At 37.3% G+C, this 20420-nt stretch overlaps 1 protein-coding gene across 2 annotated transcripts in view; it reads left to right on the top strand.

The window, feature by feature from the left end:
* The window catches only part of gpr155a (G protein-coupled receptor 155a), a 24791-nt gene extending 5064 nt beyond the window's left edge, over positions 1 to 19727 (top strand). Inside the window, exons 2-16 of one of the 2 annotated variants that reach the window (XM_016292655.1) lie at positions 2071 to 2560; positions 3599 to 3998; positions 5326 to 5494; positions 6493 to 6648; positions 8312 to 8395; positions 9441 to 9561; positions 10401 to 10485; positions 10988 to 11078; positions 11917 to 12088; positions 14493 to 14579; positions 15587 to 15726; positions 16085 to 16180; positions 16267 to 16331; positions 18447 to 18581; positions 18905 to 19727. In XM_016292655.1, coding sequence (XP_016148141.1) covers positions 2134 to 2560; positions 3599 to 3998; positions 5326 to 5494; positions 6493 to 6648; positions 8312 to 8395; positions 9441 to 9561; positions 10401 to 10485; positions 10988 to 11078; positions 11917 to 12088; positions 14493 to 14579; positions 15587 to 15726; positions 16085 to 16180; positions 16267 to 16331; positions 18447 to 18581; positions 18905 to 19097 — 2421 coding nt within the window. In that variant the 5' untranslated portion in view covers positions 2071 to 2133 and the 3' untranslated portion in view covers positions 19098 to 19727. Of the gene's footprint in view, positions 1 to 2070; positions 2561 to 3598; positions 3999 to 5325; positions 5495 to 6492; positions 6649 to 8311; positions 8396 to 9440; positions 9562 to 10400; positions 10486 to 10987; positions 11079 to 11916; positions 12089 to 14492; positions 14580 to 15586; positions 15727 to 16084; positions 16181 to 16266; positions 16332 to 18446; positions 18582 to 18878 lie in introns of both variants that reach the window. The other variant, XM_016292656.1, reaches the window with a different exon arrangement.
* The last annotated feature ends 693 nt before the right edge of the window (positions 19728 to 20420 follow it).

Here is a 20420-nt window from a genome sequence, read left to right as displayed (position 1 = left end):
ATCGGTAGCCGATCAATCATCCCAACGTGATTATCGGCCGATAGTGATCGGTAGCCGATCAATCATCCCAACGTGATTATCGGCCGATAGTGATCGGTAGCCGATCAATCATCCCAACGTGATTATCGGCCGATAGTGATCGGTAGCCGATCAATCATCCCAACGTGATTATCGGCCGATAGTGATCGGTAGCCGATCAATCATCCCAACGTGATTATCGGCCGATAGTGATCGGTAGCCGATCAATCATCCCAACGTGATTATCGGCCGATAGTGATCGGTAGCCGATCAATCATCCCAACGTGATTATCGGCCGATAGTGATCGGTAGCCGATCAATCGGAGCACCCCTAATAAACATTTTTTATATAAAAATATAACATATTTTTCTTAGATATATACATGCATGTGTTTGTATTTATATATACATAATAAACATACACAGTACACACACATATTATGTAAACAAAGACTTTTACTTGGGATGCGATTAATCGTTTGACAGCATATATACTGTATATCACACAGTCAAACCAAAATGTATTCAGACACCTTCAACATTTCTCCCATTATCACAGTTTATTCGCTATAGTTTAAGAACTCAGAGTTACACTGTGTCAGAACAAATTCATCTTGATAATGTCAGATAACTTTGATAGAAAGGTATGTAATAGATTACAATCAACCAAAATAATTCAGCTTTTAAATTTAAGTACACAATTAGATAATACCAATTTAGGTCAACCAATTACCAAGCAATGCTTAATGTTGTTCAGGCTGTGGTGTAAAAAGGTCGCATTAGCAATTAAAGAAAAAACACTTAAGCAAAACATGGTCAGGTCAAAGTGTCTGAATAATTTTTGGCTCCAAATTGTTTATTAGTTTTACTGGTAGTCCACCGTATGAAGAATTTTTGGGTGTAATATGTCACAGTTTACTTTATGTTGCTATCCTCGCTTACGTAAATGAACTATAGTGTTCTGCACCCACTAGTAAAAAAAAAAAAAATCAAATATTATATTTATAATTTTTGGTTTGACTGTATGTTTAAATGGAACAGGTAATTGAACCTTTATACACAATGTAAAACTGTAAACTCAAAAGAAAATCTAAAAGAGTTTGCATATGTGTTATGTTTTGTATTATTTTTACACACCAGGCTTTTATGGCTCATATAGTATGATATAGTGACAATACGGAGCTCATCTTCACGGAGGAAAAACACCTCAGATTAATTCAGAGGTGTCATATGCAATATAGTGCAGTAGCTGATATTCATATGGCCAAAAAGCCTTTGGATTTGTAAAAAGCTATCAATGAGGCAACAGAAGGCATGTAGAATATTTTGTACAGCAGGCTATTTAGCCAAATTTTGATCATGATGATAATTTAGAGGCCTTAGAAATTAATGTATCAAATATGATATAATAGGCTTCATAAGGTTAAAGGTTCGACTAGACAGTGCATTTATACCAGGATTTGACTATCTACACATATGTGACCCTGGAGCACAAAAGCAGTGTTGAGTCGCTGGGGTATATTTGTAGCAATAGCCAACAATACATTGTATGGGTCAAAATTATCAATTTTTCTTTTATGCCAAAAATCATTAGGATATTAAGTAAAGATCACGTTCCGTGAAGATATTTTGTAAATGTCCTACTGTAAATATATAAAAACTAATATGCATCGCTAAGAACTTCATTTGGACAACTTTAAAGGTGATTTTCTCAATATTTCGATTTTTTTGCACCCTCAGATTCCAGATTTTTAAATAGTTGTGTCACGAAAAATATTGTCCTATCCTAACAAACCATACATCAATGGAAAGCTGATTTATTCAGCTTTCAGATGATGCATAAATCTAAATTTCAAAAAAATTTACCCTTATGACTGGTTTTGTGCTCCAGGGTCACATATTCATATAGTCACTGTGCTACAAAATGTTTGGTTAGAAACACATTTACATATTCACTAGATATGTATGACTGTTATATTTTGTATTCTTCTAATAATAAGCAACACAAAACTCATTTGAATAAACGAATGACGTTTTTTCCTTTGCTTTCAGAGTGTTTTGGTACAGTTGTTTACCCGTCTGCCGGGTTATGAGGGGTCTGTGGTCGGCCTGAAGATGGGTGATCTCTCGGTTAATAGCTCCATCTTCAGCAGCAGGAATGGATCTGACCCCCCCTCCGTCCCACCCAGCATGTCAATCGACAAGCTCCTTCCAGCCCTGCTCGAGTGTTTTGGGATCATTCTCTGCGGATACGTCGCGGGCCGTACAAACATCATCCCAGCGACACATGCTAAAGGACTGGGCAGCTTTGTGTCCAAGTTTGCGCTTCCAGCTCTGCTTTTCAAAAACATGGTGCTGCTGGACTTTGCCGATGTAATCTGGCCTTTTTTCTTTAGTATTTTGGTGGCTAAAGTGACTGTGTTCTTCTTTGTGTGTGTCCTCACACTTTTGGTGGCGGACAGAGAGAGCCGTTTCTCCAAAGCTGGCCTCTTCTCCATATTTGCCACACAGAGTAATGACTTTGCTCTGGGGTTCCCTATAGGTAAGTAAAAAAAGGAGAAGCCATACGTAAAAAAAGTACTACAGTATGTGCCATAGACATAACTGATATTAACTCCATATTACGGGTAACAGAACAAATCCAAAAATATAACTAAACCCACAAATCATGAAAAACGTGAATCTGTGATATTTTGACTGTCTACAGATATATTCTTTCGCTTTCATTTGCCCAAAGTTATCTTCAAGCATTATGAGTTTGTAGGTTGCTGTACAGCCTGTTAGTTTAGTTTGAGGTTCATTTTTCTTGAATGCATTTCCAGGGCTTGGCACATAGTACTAGTATGATTCACATAATAACTCACCTCAGTCGGCACGTGCCCAAACTTCAACGTTAAGAAGGGGTTAAATAATGCCAGTTGTTGTTTCGATATTGAAAAAAAAACCCCAGCTGAAACAACGTTAAGTGCTAAATGGTTGTAAAAGGATCAACAAAATACTTCTAAATCAGTGTTGAAAATGTAAATGTTGAAACAACATTGCGATATCAACATTGATTTGCAAAATTGAAACAACGATTGGGCAACGATTAATCGCGATTAATCTCATACAAAATACAAGTTTTTGTTTATATAATATGTGTGTACTGTGTATATTTATTATGTATATATAAACACACACATACAGTATATATTTTGAAATTATTTACATGTATATTATATATAAATACAGTATATTTAATATATAAACATAACATATTTTTCTGAAAAATATGCATGCGTTCGTATTTATATATACATGATAAATATACACAGTACACACATATATATATTATGTACACAAAAACTTTTATTTTGCATGCGATTAATTGTGATTAATCGTTGCCCAGCACTAGATTCAACCATGGTCCATGATATTGATGCCTCTGTGAATGAATGTAGAAATGTTGATATGTGGATATACTGTATGTTTTTTTTCTCCTTTTGTGAAGAAAGAAAGTCATAAGGGTTTGGAACCAAATGAGTGTGTGTAGATAATGGCAAAATGTTAAGTTTAGTTTTTGTCTCTGGCTCCTCCACAGTTGAAGCTCTGTACCGCAACACTCATCCTGAGTATCTTCAGTACATCTACCTGGTTGCTCCCGTCTCCCTCATGGTCCTGAACCCGCTGGGCTTTGCGTTCTGTGAGGTGCAGAGGCGGAGGACTGGAGAACCTCAGCAGCAGAGTAAGCTGCAAGTGCTGGGTTTGGTGCTCCTTCAGGTGGTCAAGAACCCTATTGTCTTTATGGTGGTGATCGGGGTCATTTCTCACTTCCTGCTGGGCCAGAAGATCCCGGCCTTCATGGAGGAGTTTGTAGATGGACTGGCAAACTCATTTGGAGGAGCAGCGCTGTTTTATCTGGGTCTAACCATGGTGGGTCAGCTGAAAAAGCTTACCCGCTCCACTGTGGTGGCACTTATTCTCCTCATCACAGCAAAACTGTAAGTCTACCATGCAAATTGTTAGTAGTTAAAGTTGAAATATTCTGTCGAACACAGAATAAGAAGTTTAGCAGAATGTCCATGCTGCTCTTTTCCATTCAATCTGTTAAAGGGACAGTTCACCCAAAAAATGATTTGCTTGCCCTCGTATTGTTCCAGAGCCGTATGAATTTCTTTCTTCTGTTGAGCACAAAAGAAGATATTTTGAAGAATGCTGGTAACCAAACAGTTGCTGGTAGATATTGACTTCCACAGAAGAAGAAAATTCATTCAAGTTTGGAATAACTTGAGTAAATGATGACAAAATATTTTTTTTTTTCTGTGAACTATCCCTTTGAGCTTCTAAATGGACCAAAAGAGCACCATAAAAATAGTCCATATGGCTTGTTATGCGATCTGGGGCTGGTCAATTATTGCAAAAATCATAATCACGATTATTTTGGTCAGTATTGTAATCACAATCATTTAACACAGTTATGAGTGGACTGCATGACCAAAACTTTATGTGAGTGATTTATTTAAAGATAGCGATATATATCAAATATATATTTTCTGTAAATAGGGTTACTATGACATCTACATTTTATATACCAGTGAAATTTCAATTCTCAACACCACAGTAGAATACTACACACTAAAAAATGCTGGGTCAAATGCAATCCAGTGCCGGGTGAAATATGGACAAACCCAGCAATTGGGTTGTTTTGACCCAGCGGTTGGGTTAAACCTAAATCAAAACAACCCAGTTGCTGGGTTTCGATTAATTGCACAGCTCTAATTCCAAGTCTTCTGAAATCATGTGATAGCTTTGTCTGAGGAATAGATCCACTTTCAGATGAACTGTTCATCAGTAGCGCGTATCAGAATTACATTTATCTTCACCCACATTATTAGGAGTGGTCTTTGCATGTTTTACTAAGGCGAGAAAACTAATTTAATGTTTTTTTGCCCTCGGGTTATTTGAATCTGTAAATATGCAGGTAGCAGCTTCCAGTGTAACTTGGCAACAGTACAGTGTTGGTCCAATGGGAATGTTTCTCAGAGCGTCAACAGAGTGAATCCATGCAGGGGACAGTAACACTGTCTGTGACAACTGATCTGTTTGATCTGCTCATGTTTGTCCTTGCACAATTGGTGGCTGACTAAATACTTTTTTGCCCCACTGTAGTTTACTCCCAAACTCTTTTTCTGTTCTTCTTTCTTGTTTTGATGAGTAAGATTAAACATAATGTTGTTGACAGTGTTAAATGGTTCCTGTAGTTCTTGGTTTGCTTATGGTTTCATTGCATAAAGCAGAGCTCACTCTGTTCATCTGTGGCCTCTTTAGGCTGGTGATGCCTCTGATCTGTAGAGGGATGGTTGAGGTTTTGGACTGTGGGAGCAGAAGCTCGATGAACCACACCAGTCTGTCAAACTACGCTTTCCTGTATGGAGTCTTCCCCACTGCCCCTAGTGTGGCCATATATGCATCACATTACAACATGGAGCTGGAAGTGGTATGTGCATTGTGGAGATGTGTTTTGCACCTTTATTTATTGATTTATATGTGACCCTGGAGCACAAAAGCAGTCTTAAGTCGCTGGGGTATATTTGTAGCAATAGCCAAAAATACATTGTATGGGTCAAAATTATCGATTTTTCTTTTATGCCAAAAATCATTAGGATATTAAGTACAGATCATGTTCCGTGAAGATATTTTAAGTTCCTACCGTAAATATATCAAAACTTAATTTATGATTAGCTATATGCATTGCCAAGAACTTCATTTGGACAACTTTAAAGGCTATTTTCTCAATATTTAGATTTTTTTTTGCACCCTCAGATTCCAGATTTTCAAATAGTTATATCTCGGCCAAATATTGTCCTATTCCTAACAAACCATAAATCAATGGAAAGCTTATTTATTCAGCCTTCAGATGATGTATAAATCTCAATTTCGACTTTGACTGGTTTTGTGCTCCAGGGTCATATTTATTTAAGAAAAAAAATCTATAAATTGATCAAAAGTGAGCGTAAAGTCTGTGAGCACTAAGTCAGCATATTAGAATGATTTCTGAAGGATCATGTGACGCTAAAGACTGGGGTAATAATGCTGAAAATTCAGCTTTGCAGCACAGGAATAAATGACATCTTAAACTATTTCAATATATAAAACAGTTATTTTAAATTGTGATCATTTTTCAAAAATATCACTGTATTCTTGGTAAACGTAAAAGACTTCTTTCTAAAACATTAAAACATTTTATAGACCTCAAGCTTTTGATGTCATTCAATCCACATCCAGCTGAATTTTCCCAGTTAGGTTGTATGTGTCTCCGTATTAGAATTATATTCTACATTTGCATAATTTTTTTTTTTCCTGACGCCAGTCCCATGGCACACCTAATTCAATTTTGACCTTATTTAATTAGTTACATTTTGATTGACTCATGTAGTTTATCAAAGTACAGCCACGGTATTTTTGTGATGATCACCTCTTATTTGTCCCATTCAGGTGACCTCAGGGATGGTGATCGGCACGTTTCTGTCTGCTCCCATCATGTATGTGTCTGCCTGGCTGTTGACCATCCCGTGGATGGACTCGGATCCACTAGCATCAGCGCTGCAGCACGTCAGCTTCAACATCAGCATTATCAGCCTCTTTGCTTTGGTGAGTGTTGAGGGTTTTCATTTCTCTTCCCTTCAGTCTTCTAATTTTGTCTGGTTTTGCTTCCTCTTAAAGACATGAATGGTTACAATGTGTTGATTTTGAATGTGTTCGTCCCTCATGCTGGTGGTGAGAGCACATGTTTGTGCTACTTCTGCTCTCATGCAGGTGATTATTATGGGATGAAGGTAAATCCGTGTTATTACCAGTATTGCCGGAGATGCCATGGGAAACAGGCATTAAATGGATTTTAATGGACATGCTGTTTGAAATCTGAAATGATGTAAAATAATGTTTTTTGGGTAATTGAGAACAAGATTTAATGATACTGTGTCCGGATTTTTGTCTGGGTCTATAAATGTATTCAAAATACGTCATTAATTTATTAAAACATTAAATGGATTAAAACTCTAGTAATATATTAGAACATTTCTGACTTAAAATGAATTTAAAATTGTTGGAGGGTGGTACAGTACAACTGTCCTGGTATCGTGATGAGTATCAAAAAGAAACATTCTTAAAAATAAAATAATTTTATCATAATCTTTTTACCATTTTAAGTTAGTTCAAGCAGTAAAATGTCATGTGACACAATTATTTAAATGAATAATTTAAATAATAATTATCGATATTTGTAAACATGTTGGAAAAATGTATGCTTTTATACAATTATTTAAAAGCTTTTGTAAAATAGGTAATAAATAACAATAATAAATAAGATGTGTGCACTCACATGTACTGAAGGTAAAAAAATATATAAAAGAATAAAAAAAGAATAACATTTTATTACGTGGTTATACCACGTGACAAACATAGTCGTTAAATTTGAACTTTTATTGAAAAAGGCATAAATGTTTTTCAAAACCATAGGACACTAAAATGAATACGAAGAGTATATTTTTTGGTATTTTTTTAAAGATTTTTCCTTTTCGTTGTCTTAAATGCCGTTATTTGTCATTTCAGATAAGATAAAGCCATATGAAGATTATTTAGGGAAAAATCTGATAAAATATGACAAAACGCTGATAAAATCAGCTCGTTATAAAAATCGACAATGGATTTTTCTTTGCTTTTGACATCAAACATGCACACATTGAATAAACACACCAGAATGCCAGTAAAAGTGTTTACATGCAAAGTGAAATTGGGTTAAAGGGCAACAGTTAATGTGCACAGATCAGAAAAGAACTGCTGGTGTTTGCACGATCATGCATGTTATCTGGCTATTAAGCATAATCATTGTAAGATGCATGTAAACACTCATTTTAATTTTAAGTTGTTATGATCATTGAAATTCAAACACTTCGCAGGTTCAAACAGGTCCCGTGTTTGCATGTCTAGTGTAGATGTTGGTTGCAATGTTTCCAATCTCAGATTGTGTCATGCTGTTGCCAGATGCATCTGTTGACACGTCCTTCCTCTTTGCGTTCAGCTTGAGAAAAAAACAAGAAACTGAAGTTTGGTTTAAGCTTATACAGTATATAACAATATTCAAGCATATACACGCACGCACACACACTCTATGAACCAGTTAAACTGGTTTTGAGAGGTTGTATGTTCACACTGCACCGGAGGGGATGGAAACACGTTGTACTAAAAGTATTCAAACTCTGGCTTGCACTTCTCTGAAATGCTCTGTTCGTGTTTGTTCTTCCTGTCCCTGCAGGTGTGGAGTGTTGCAGTCATGCTACTGAGCAGAAAGTTTCACAGAATTCCTCACATTTTCACCATTAACCTCTTTGTGGCGCAGGTGAGCTTAAAATTAGTAGTTGCTTGGTTTTAGAGACACTGTTACACAAGCTTAAGGGATGCTCAAAGGGTTGGGTTAGGCACTAGCAGAAATAGTGGTGGGAGTTTCCGGTTCGAGAAACTGGAGCAAGAGAGCAGGTCCCAGTTAGAGGATTTATTTGGATTATTTCTGCATGCATGAAGTAGTACAGGCACTGTGTGTGCACGTGTGTGTGGTCTACAATGAACAGAGGAAGCAAAATACAATGTAAGTTGTTCATGTAAACAATATCATGACTAACATATAGAGTATGAACATTATACATAGCAGTAGCAATAATAATTCAAGTTATCCAAACAGCTGCATTCAAGTGTATCATTTCATTGATGCAAGACAAGGGTACAAGTTATCTTACATATCTAAATAATACTGTGGAATATATGCAACTAGGCGCTATTAAAGGAGTTTCGACATTTGGCCTAACTAGGTCTGCATGCAATTTACCTGAACGTATACATATTATTTAAATGATTATTTGAACTAGTACAGTTCACATATGACAATAACGGAGTATGTAAAATATTTAAGTTTGAACAGCTTGGAAGGTAAACAGATAACTTCTTAATCATTCACTCACAGGAACAACAGACATGCAATCCGTACTCTTGAACGAAAGAAAAAGAAGTCAGTCTTTCTGCCTATAGACTGCCCCTGATACTTGTTCAACTCAACTTTTATTTATAAAGCACTTTCAAAACCATTAAAATGGACTAAAGTGCTGTCCATAAATAATTCTAAAATTCATGCAAACATAAAATAACAACAAGACATAACATCAAGAAAAACATGCTTGACTTGTCCAGACTTATACAAGCTTTAATAAAGTTATATACGTAAAGATACCTCTAGGAGGCATTGTTGGGCTTTCGTCCAACTGTACTTTTCCATTAATATCACAAATATGTTTCTGAACATTTCAATTATCATGAAAGTGCAGTCAAAATGCAACTTGATGATTTTTTTCACTGCACATTCTGCACAAGCTAATACTGCCGTGTGTTTGTAGTTATTAGCCTGTGTTGGGATGATAGCGTGGAACTTCATGGCAGAGCAGGACAACTTCCTGGGTCAGGTGTTGACCTTTACTCTACTGTACGGCTCTCTCTACAGCACCTATATTTGGCCTGGTGAGTCATTCGAGTTTGTCTTTGAAAAATCACTGAACATCACCTGTTCCGAAACATCTGATTCAACACCATTAAACACTACCTGGTCCAAACAACAGCATTAAAACTGTAAAAAAATAAAATAAAATTGGGACACTTTTTACAAATTAAAAAAATATCTATCAAAAAAAACTGTGGACGTGAAAAATGGAAAGTGGGCTTGTTTAGTTTAATCAGGTGTGGGTTTTGCGATGCAACTACGGTAGATCTAGATGACAAGAAATAAACTGTAAGTAAGCAACTAAACATTTCTTATGTAAGTACGTGGATTAATCCAAAGTTATGTCATGAAACTCTAGCTGTGGCAGGTTGATTCAAACTCAATCTGATTTAATTACATCATTATTCACATGACGCAGCGGATTGGTTTCTTTCGCATCAGCAGCCAATGAGCTCGCTGCTTAACATTCAAATACTTAGCTAGTGCTTGCTGTAGCAGTTGCAGCGTGCTTTGGAAACCCTCCACCTTCCCCAGCTCCACCTTATGGATCATGGGGTAATGTTATGTATGTTATATATGGGGGTTATTTCATATATGTGCAGCAGCAGTATTTCATACATGCTCACAGCAGCATATCTGTGGATGTGTTGGCAGTAGCAAGTCTCAGTACTTGCTGTGCCGCAACAGATCTATTCCGCCAAGACCAAACTCAGTAACATTGTCGTGTATATTACCGTGCTAAACTCTCTGAGAATTATGACAGAACTATGGAAGAAAATCGATTGAGAGCCTGTTTTTTGTCAAAGTAACAGGCTTTTGGGGGTTGTGTTTGAGTAATGTTATTCATTGTGTTGTGAAGGTCTGATCGCTCTGTCTCTGCTCCTCATGAGGAGACGTGAGGAGGTGAACTTCAGGCCAGGGCTCACTGTGATCACTGGCTGGGGGTGAGTGGCACATTCAGGACAGTTACATAATGACCAACTACGCAGTTGTTTGTGTACGTGATGAACATGGCAGAATTGATCGATGCTCAATAATGTGCTGCATGCATACTGCAGTATAAACTGACTATGAGGTCTGAGATTGTTTGTCAATATATTAGTTAGATATTACAAATAAAATATAGTTTTACCATAATGTCAAAACTACATTATCCACAATCCATTCAGAGAAGTTGTTGTTGTGTTGTAATTAAAAACAGCCTCATAAATATATATATATATACATATTTTCTAATCAATTATTTAATTACACAGGCTTTTACCATTGTCCTTCTGATTTTATTTCACAGTATCTTTGTAATATTGTGATTCGATTCAGATACTTCTGAAACCAAGGCTGCTAAAAAAGCAGGCAGTCACTGTTGTGCTCTATTAGACAACTGAAATAAGTCTTTCTAAGCCAAAAACACTGATATCTGCTGTTGTTTCTCTCTGTCTCTTGCAGTGTCCCGGTTCTGGCTGTCAGTGTCCTCCTCCTGACAGGGCAAAGATTGCCAAACACTATCGACTCTGCATTCTTTTATGGAAAGACGCAGGTACAAAACTGATGAAAGAAAGCCTTTTACGCTGTGCACAATTCCACATGCCCTCTTTAAGACTGACTATGTTATCTGAACAAACAGATCCGATGCAAAGTGACAGTGCACACAGAGTTGGTTGATTAGTAATGGTGTAAAGGTAGCGTTATAACAGGATACTTCTTGAGTTCAAATGTGCAGAATGGAAAGAGAAGTTTTGCCTCGGATCATGAAGTCAATGCATAAGATACTACTGTCCATGACTCTGAATACACAATCTGTCCTCATGAACAAGAGAAAGTCCATTCCACCTTTATAGTCAGACTAATACACAGTCTAATGTTACTGGATTTCAAACCGCATATGAAAATGTCTTGAACTGGTTGCAAAAATGCAAGAAAAAAAACCCAGATTTCATTACATTTTGTAGGTGTTCAGGCAACAAAAACTGGGCTATCAGTGTGAACTAGGCCCAAATATGACAACAACACTAGAACTATGTGTAGTTTTATGTAATTCAGCCCATCATATTCCATTATTTTTAACTGTAAGATGTTTTTTTTTTACTTGTTTTAATCTAGTGTTCCCCTGATGTAGATCAAGTTGGTGTGTTACTTACAATGGACTTTGAAATAGTCCTCTTATATAACATCTATAATATATAACAAGCATTTGCAATGTTTGAGAGCAAAATGGTTTTGTGATGTTTAGTTCTTCAGGTCACCTAGTGTTCTCCTAAAAGCTGAAACAAGTATGGGAAAATGGACCTGTATTCATCCTGAATGGATAAACCGTGGGTTTACTGTCAGTAATCATAAAATGAGTGTATTTGTACTGAAATATTGTTGTGTTGTAGGTGACGTGCACGTCTGTGGTGTTATTCGTGAGCATTGTGCTGTGTGGCGTCTCGCTCACACTGCTCAGCAGGCGAACTCAAGACTATCACAGCCTTGAACGTGGATCACTGTCTGACAGCGAGGAGGACACACACACAGAGCAGCCCGGTGCTGTAGGCAGCATCAACACAGGTGTGACACTCACTACTCCTCCTCCTTTGTAAAACTATGGGTCCAGAATCATGGGATTCTTAAGAAAGAAGTTAAAGGTATAGTTCACCCAAAAATGAAAATGTGATGTTTATCTGCTTACCCCCAGGGCATCCAAGATGTAGGTGACTTTTCTTCAGTAGAACACAGATGATGATTTTTAACTCTAACCGTTGCAGTCTGTCAGTCTTATAATGGAAGTGAATGGTAATCACGGCTTTGAGAGTCAAAAAAACATACACAGACGAAACCAAATTAAACCCTGCGGCTCGTGACGATACATTGATGTGAAAAGACACGAAACAATCGGTCTGTCCAAGAAACTGAACAGTGTTTATATCGTTTTTTACCTCTGATTTTCACCGTAATGTCTGAACTGTCCAGTTCTTCTTCTTCTTGCTTTACGGCGGATCGTAGACTTACAAGTGCATTACTGCCACCTATCTCTCAAAAGGACCTTTGACACTCTATCTACAATCTCAATTAGGAGTGTCAATGGTCCATTTGAGAGATAGGTGGCGGTAATGCACTTGTAAGTCTACGATCCGCCGTAAAGCAAGAAGAAGAAGAAGACGCCTCAGGCGCCGGCTATTGAACGCGCTCTGGACAGTTCAGACATTATGGTGAAAATCAGAGGTAAAAAACTATATAAATACTGTTCAGTTTCTTGCACAGACCGATTGTTTCGTGTCTTTTCACATCAATGTATCGTCACGAGCCGCAGGGTTTAATTTGGTTTTGTCTGTGTATGTTTTTTTGACTCTCAAAGCCGTGATTACCATTCACTTCCATTATAAGACTGACAGACTGCAACGGTTTGAGTTAAAAATCTCCGTTTGTGTTCTACTGAAGAAACAAAGTCACCTACATCTAGGATGCCCTGGGGGTAAGCAGATAAACATCACATTTTCATTTTTGGGTGAACTATCCCTTTAAGGTATTTCCGAAGATAAATCCTAAGACGTTCACAAGAATGCTCCTAAGTACAATTCTCAAAAGAACATTTTCTTAACCTTTTTTCTTTTTTTTTTAAGAAGTAAATGGAAGGCAGTAGTTTTAATGTGGCGTGTTGCTTTTATTTGTGCTCTAACTTTCTTGTGCTCTCTCATCTGTTTTTGTTTGCATATTTCGAATTCAGCAGAAACTCGATGATTGCTTACACTTATCGTGTCTCTTCAGAGTGTTCATGCACATCCTTAGTAATAGTAATATGTATTATACTGTATATATCGTAATATTAATAGTTTTTGCTATTTGAAACAACCCAATGAATTCATTAATCATCATCTTACCTTTGGGTATTTAAGACAAATTAGAGGTTATCCTGACTTTAAGAGGTTATATGTGATGATTTTTAAGAACATTCTTTTCAGGAATTCCGAATAATCTTCAGGTTTTGTCTTTAGAACAATCTTAAGAAAACATATGAACATTCTTGAGAAATGTTTTGGGAATAAATTAAAATTGTAGTTAAGAAGGATTTTGTGAAGCTGACCCTTGAATACATAATAGCATACTGTTTATCCCATGCTGTACAGTATATGTTTTATACTGCCCACTTATTATATAAAAACGCATTATGGTTCTATGGCATGTGACCCTGGACCACAAAACCAGTCTTAAGTGTTCTGAATAAATAAGCTTTCCATTGATGTGTGGTTTGTTAGGATAGGACAATATTTGGCTGAGATACAACTATTTGAAAATCTGGAATCTGAGGGTGCAAAAAAATCTAAATATTGAGAAAATCATCTTTAAATTTGTCCAAATGAAGTTCTTAGCAGTGCATATTACTAATCAGAAATTAAGTTTTGATATATTTACGGTAGGACATTTACAAAATATCTCCATGGAACATGATCTTTACTTAATATCCTAATGATTTTTGGCATAAAAGAAAAATCTTTGACCCAAACAATGTATTGTTGGCTATTGCTACAAATATACCCCAGCGACTTGAGACTGCTTTTGTGCTCCAGGGTCACATATGTAGTACTGTATTTTATAATGAAATGATGTTTCGAACAGTATGTTACATGATCTCATGATCACATAGTTCAGCAATTGGCGCCCAGATATCATCTCAGAAATAAAAATCCTTATCTGCATTCTGAAGGTAATTTTCTAGGAACATTTGCGTTATGGAGATAAGACAGTCATCACATTAGAAATGGAAGTCAAGCGTGCTGCATTGTGGGATACAGTTATCCACTCACTGTGTTCTGGTCGTAAGCAGCTCATTTTAGATTCATCTAGTTGTTTCATAAATACAGAAAATGTTCATAGTGAGCAGCACAGAGTACATACTACTTTGAGAATGAAAGTAGTATATGCCATTCAGAGAGCCTGTGAGAGAATTTGACTGATGTTTGTGTGTGTTTGTCAGACTGTCTGGCGTGCGAGTATGCGTGTGGCCATCTGCAGTCCGTGCCTGACATGACAAGCACCAACGAGGAAGCATCCATCCAAACAGGTTCTCTCTTTCTTTCAGTTCCTGTTCACTCACTCTAGAGCAGGGGTGCCCAACCCTGCTCCTGACGATCGACTGTCCTGCAAAGTGTAGCTCCAACTCTAATCAAAGACACCTGCCTTTAATTTTTAAGTGATCCTGAAGAAGTGGTGTGTTTGATTAGGGTTGGAGCTGAACTTTGCAGGACAGTCGATCGCCAGGAGCAGGATTGGGGACCCCTGCTCTAGATAGATAGGAGATTGCATCACTGTATCTAGAGCTCAACAGAGCATTCAGCAGATGTATGGATAAGTACGTTTTCCTAATAGACCTGCATTGAATGAAACCAAATTGAAACTGGCCAATCCAGTGAATAGTTCATCCTCGTAATTGCTCATATCAACATTTTAAACACTCTATTTGGTTTCCTGGTAAGCTGATTGTCAAGAATTACTTTCAAAGAATCTAGAAGATTGATCCAGCCAACTTTATGAAATTAATATTGAGTTCACATGCTCACTACATCTGAAAACAGGCACCACAGTTCTCAGCTTGTCTAATCATGTTCTCAATCATTATACGCAGAATCTAACAGTGTGGTTACAGCATCTCTTTCTGCTCTTTGTGCATATTTTCAGAACTCTGAAAATTGTGCGACGAAGTGCAGATGTGAAGTCCGTTTCAGTCTTGAACATCAGCACGTCTGAAATATCATCTGCAACGCACAGCATCAGTTATGCTAATGAAGAACGAAAAGCGTTTTTGATATTGATATCTGTTCCTCATATGTGGGCCACTTTTTTGATACTTTAAAGACCTTTTGAGCGTGACAGACAAGGTCAACTGTACTTTATTATATGAATGATATTATACGTATGGAAAAGTTTCAACTTTAAATTAAATTGGGTGCCTGTTAGAATTTTCATTAGGACACAAACTCTTTCTTTAATGGCTTCTGCTTCGATAAAACATCACTGAAAATCAATGGAATACATTTTGAATACATGCATAATCTTGAATGCTGTTTTTAGGTCAGTGTAGCCAGCAGTGTACATCCACAAGCTGTCTGCTGGTCGAAGAGGAACAGAAAGTGGCAGACAGACAGAACACAGATATACAGTCGACGAGACATGTGCTTGTGTGTCTGTTACTGACCGTCAGTCTGCTCGCTGTGAGTACAGTCAATTAGCATGCACATGCAATTATACTCTGACATAAAAAGTATGGTAAGGTATTACCATAAAAATGTATGAGGGTCGATAATGTGATAACTCTTTGTTTTTGTCCAGATCTATTAATTTATTCAAATATGAATTAAAACTACAGTACATAGAGTACCTCTTTTATGATGAACATGATGTTTTTGTGCCACATAAAAAGTGTGACCAAAAAAGGTTTTTGTTTGCTTTGCACATGACACCACATTAGCTCATGTCAGTACGCATGCCACTCTCATCTATGGGTGGGGTTTCAGTGTTCTTCAGAGTCTAGTCATTCTTCTGTGAATCAGTTGTGTGTGTGTTTTGTAGAATCTCTCCAGCTGTCTGTGGTGGCTCTTTAATAAAGATCCAGGGCGGCTGTATCTGGAGCTGCAGTTCTTCTGTGTTGTGGCCAACTTTGGGCAGGTAAATCTGTGTGCCTGTCACATGCGTTGTGCTGAAGTCCAACTATAACTGAAACGTGTGTCTCTTATTGTCTTTTTCCTCTGCAGGGTCTCATTTCATTTGCCTTTTTTGGCCTCGACAAGCATTTGATTATTTCTCCGTTCAAAAAGAGGTAACTAAACGAAACTCTAAGCTTAAGCTTTATTAAAGGGCTCGTATGATGATGAATCATATTTTTTCTGTGATCTTTTGAGAAGTTCTGAAAGCATACTTTTATTTTCTGAAATTACAACTTCCAATTGCTATCTCCAGTCCAAGAAGTGCATTTATTGAGATTAAGCTGAAAAATGGTTTGTGTCGTGCGTCTTCCACAACTTAGAGCAGATGAATTCATTTGAATACATTAACAACACGTGACAATCCACGTTTACACATTAGTGATGAAAAATGCATGCAAGTCGTCTTCAAACTTGCCAAAAAAAAATGGGACAGTTCTAGGTTCAGTGGATATTCCACGATTAGTTTATGGGCCAAAATGTCCGTCTCTAATATTTGAAATTCTTGCATTGCACTCCATTATGCAGCACTCTGTTTGTTATTAGGATGACAAAAAGTTACTTTTTTAGGCTGTTTTGCCTCACGGGTCCAACATTGCTCGTCAGAATGATTGAGATGGCCAATCAAGTCAAAGTAGGTTTGCTAATAGCACATTATAAATGCATTGCATATCCTCTTTTTACCTACCCGGCGCTGCCAAGTCACGTTTAGGTAATACAGGAAAAGCTGTATATAGAATATATCCTTAAATGGCAGAGAAGAACTAATGATAATAGTAAAATGTGTGTTGTTTCTGGCTGTGTGTAGCACCTGCTGCTCTGCAGACACTTCCCAACATTACAGTGGCTGGAGCGAAGAACAAGATCCCCGACCTCTTAATAGTTCGAGTGGCACATTTTCAGTTAGGATTGCTTTGTGATCCTGTTACAGTGCAATGCAGCTTTGCAAAAAAGGCTGTTGTTGAAGAATGGAGCATTTAAAAACCCACAGCTTTCACAGTGCAGCAAAATGCTGTCTCTGATTGTACATTCAAGTATGGCATTTTCATGAGTCTTAACGGCACAGCTGCCTGTTTAATTTTAAGGGTCAGAGAGAGGGTAGAACATTGGCATAAAAAAAACTTTATTGACATTTTTATAAGTGGTGGGGAAAATTAATAAATAATTAAATGGGCTGTAGCCTTTGTAGTCAAATTACTGGTTTAATGTCATTGTAATGTTAAAGTTTCTTCCAAAAACAATTTTGAAAAATGTTTTTGTGGCTTTTCTTCAATGGTCTGGATAGAGGAAGGAGCTTTTATTTATAAAGAGGTAGAAAAAAAATAGTATTAAATAGTTTTTAATAGTTCACCCAAAAATGAAAAATTGCTGAAAATGTGCTCATCCTCAGGCCGTCCAAGATGCAGATGAGTTTGTTTCTTCATCAGATTTGGAGAAAGGTAGCATTGCATCACTTGCTCAGCAATGGATGCTCTGCAGTGAATGGGTGCCGTCAGAATGAGAGGCCAAACTGCTGATAAAAGCATCACAATAATCCACAAGTAATCCACACCACTCCAGTCCATCAGTTAATGTCTTGTAATGTGAAAAACTGTGTATTTGTAAAAAAACAAATCCATCAAGACGTTTTTAACTTCAAACCATTGCTTCTGGCTAAATATAGAAGTCTTCTATACATAATATTGCTTTCTCGAGTCAAAACGTTGTCTCGTCTGAATCAGGAGAGAAATATGCACAGATCAAACACTGTTTATGAGCAAAAAGAGTCCAAAACGGTTCTAAAAAAGGGAAAACAGGGGATGGACTTTTTCATTGGAGGAAGCATTATTTTGGATTATGGACTGGTATTTTGGCCAGAAGAGACGGTTTGAAGTTAAAAAAAACTTTGATGATGATTTTGATCATAAACACACAGTTTTTCCACTTCACTTATACTCATCACAAAAATATCACAATACTTGTGGATTATTGTGATGTTTTTATCAGCTGTTTGGACTCTCATTCTGACGGCACCCATTCACTGCAGAGCATCCATTGCTGAGCAAGTGATGCAATGCTACATTTCTCCAAATCTGATGAAGAAACAAACTCATCTACATCTGGGATGGCCTGAGGATGAGCACATTTCCATTTTCAGGGAAACTATTCCTTTAATGTGAATTTTTAAAAGTATATAAAACACATCATAATAAACATAAACTGATTCGGTGGCCTTCTGTATGTTGGTAAAGGTTAGTGAGCCTGTGGCAGGGTTGGGGTCAGGAGGTCACAGGCTCTGCAGCGTCCGAGGAGATCAGACTGACCTGTACTCAGTTCCTCACATATCACAAGGAGCAGTGTGTCAGAGACATCGCTCACAAGAAAAGGTGAGAGAACCTCCACTGCTCTCCGTTTTATTTTTGCACTGAATTGTCTGAATTAACCATTCGTTTGCATGCATTTATTTTTAAATGATGCGTGTTACATCATGTTAAAACATATTTGCATGAATATGATATATATTTTCTTTTTTTTAAAAGCATGACATTTGGATTTATTTTCCCCAAACGTCTTCCTTTGCTTTCTAATCATCTGTCATTTCCTGTCTATCTGCCGCTTGCTACCCTTGCCTGTCTGTCTGTCTCTGTGTCTTGTCTGTCTGGTCTGGTCTGGTTTGGGTGCAGTCGGTGACGCATGCTCTGCTGTGCAGGTGTGGACAGAGCAGCACCACAGAGGCGTTTCTGGGCAGTGATATGGTGCGCTGGCTGCAGAGCGTGGGATTGGCCAGCGACTCGGGGGAGGCTCTGGCGTACGGCTGGCGTCTGCTGGAGGGTGGAGTCATTCAACACATCACTCTGGAGCACGGCTTCCAGGATGAAGCTCTGCACTACCGCTTCACGTAGAGGAGCCAATCGCTTCTAAGGCTGGCAGATGCACATTTTAGCCGATGACACTGCGCACACATTTCAGTGAATTCTTTATTCTACCGATACTACTAGCAATAACCAGATGTGAAAGTAGTTGGTTAAAATACTTTAGCTACCTCACACATACCGGATGGCAAAGGGGTGACTGGAAATCCTGCTCATCTCTCTTAGTGTTTTTTATTATTATTTTGACATCATTATTATTATTGAACTGCCTGACATAATCATTTCACAATTTTATTTATCCATAACCGATAGAATTGAGTTGAAATATTCATTAGCTTCACATGATTGATTGGAAGGAAGTGGTTGCGTTTCCTCTCACATTCACATGATATTTTGGGGGTTATTTATCAGCTGTAACAACAATATTGAGTTGGTCAATAATAAAGCTCATTGTGTTTGTGGTGTGGGATTTATTGAGTGTTGATCCTTTTCTAAATAGATCTACTTTAATAGAGCGGTGAGTTAGTAGGTCCCGGAAACCTAATGTTCACACAATCAAACATTGCTCAAAAGTGAATCCATGTGGGATTAATGAGTTGGTTTTAAGTGTTTGTTGAGTGCATAGGATATCTGTGCATCATAAAGACATTCTCTAATTAAAACTGAATTTTAGTTTTAATTTTAAACAAGGCATGATGGACACAATTTCAACTTCCCATTTAAGATCTTTGACATAAACGCTAAAACGGCAAAAACATGCCATTAGTTAACTTAAGTAACATTTAGAACAATGAGACTAAACCATTAACAAGTTCAAATATGTTCTGTACAATCATTTCAGAAGATATCCAACATACAGGAAGTGCCTAAATGATTGTGCAAGTGACATCTCCAGCTAGCTCTTGGCAACAGTATAAGGGTGTCTATTCGACTTTGGGAACTTTTATGTTTGAGGGGTTGAGCGCTTTTGAAACATGAAGCTGTATGAAGGTCATTAAAACTGTCTGGGATTTTAAGTAAACCATGCCTTTATTTATATTTGTTAATTTTAAGAAGTTTATAGGTTTTAGTTTTACACTTGTCTTAGAAAAACAAACAATTTTGTAACACTTTACAATTTGTTAACATAGGTTAACTACATTTATAAACCGGAGAGTTCCGGTCCTTGATTCTGATTGGTTGAGCCGCGTTCGAAGCTGTTGTAAATTACTCTACAAACACACACCTTTGTTTACTTCTGTGTGTTGCTGTTATAAATTCACTGTAAACCACGGCTTCACTATTGCTAACTCGAACTATCAAAGAAAAATACCTGTAAAAGCACTAAAATTATCATTTATTGTGTTTGTGGTG

This window comes from Sinocyclocheilus grahami, unplaced genomic scaffold (assembly GCF_001515645.1).
Source record: "Sinocyclocheilus grahami isolate Dianchi unplaced genomic scaffold, SAMN03320097.WGS_v1.1 scaffold290.1, whole genome shotgun sequence".
Taxonomy (NCBI): Eukaryota; Metazoa; Chordata; class Actinopteri; order Cypriniformes; family Cyprinidae; genus Sinocyclocheilus; species Sinocyclocheilus grahami.
The sequence above is the reverse complement of the archived record's forward strand: the minus strand, read 5'-3'. Positions and strand labels throughout refer to the sequence as shown.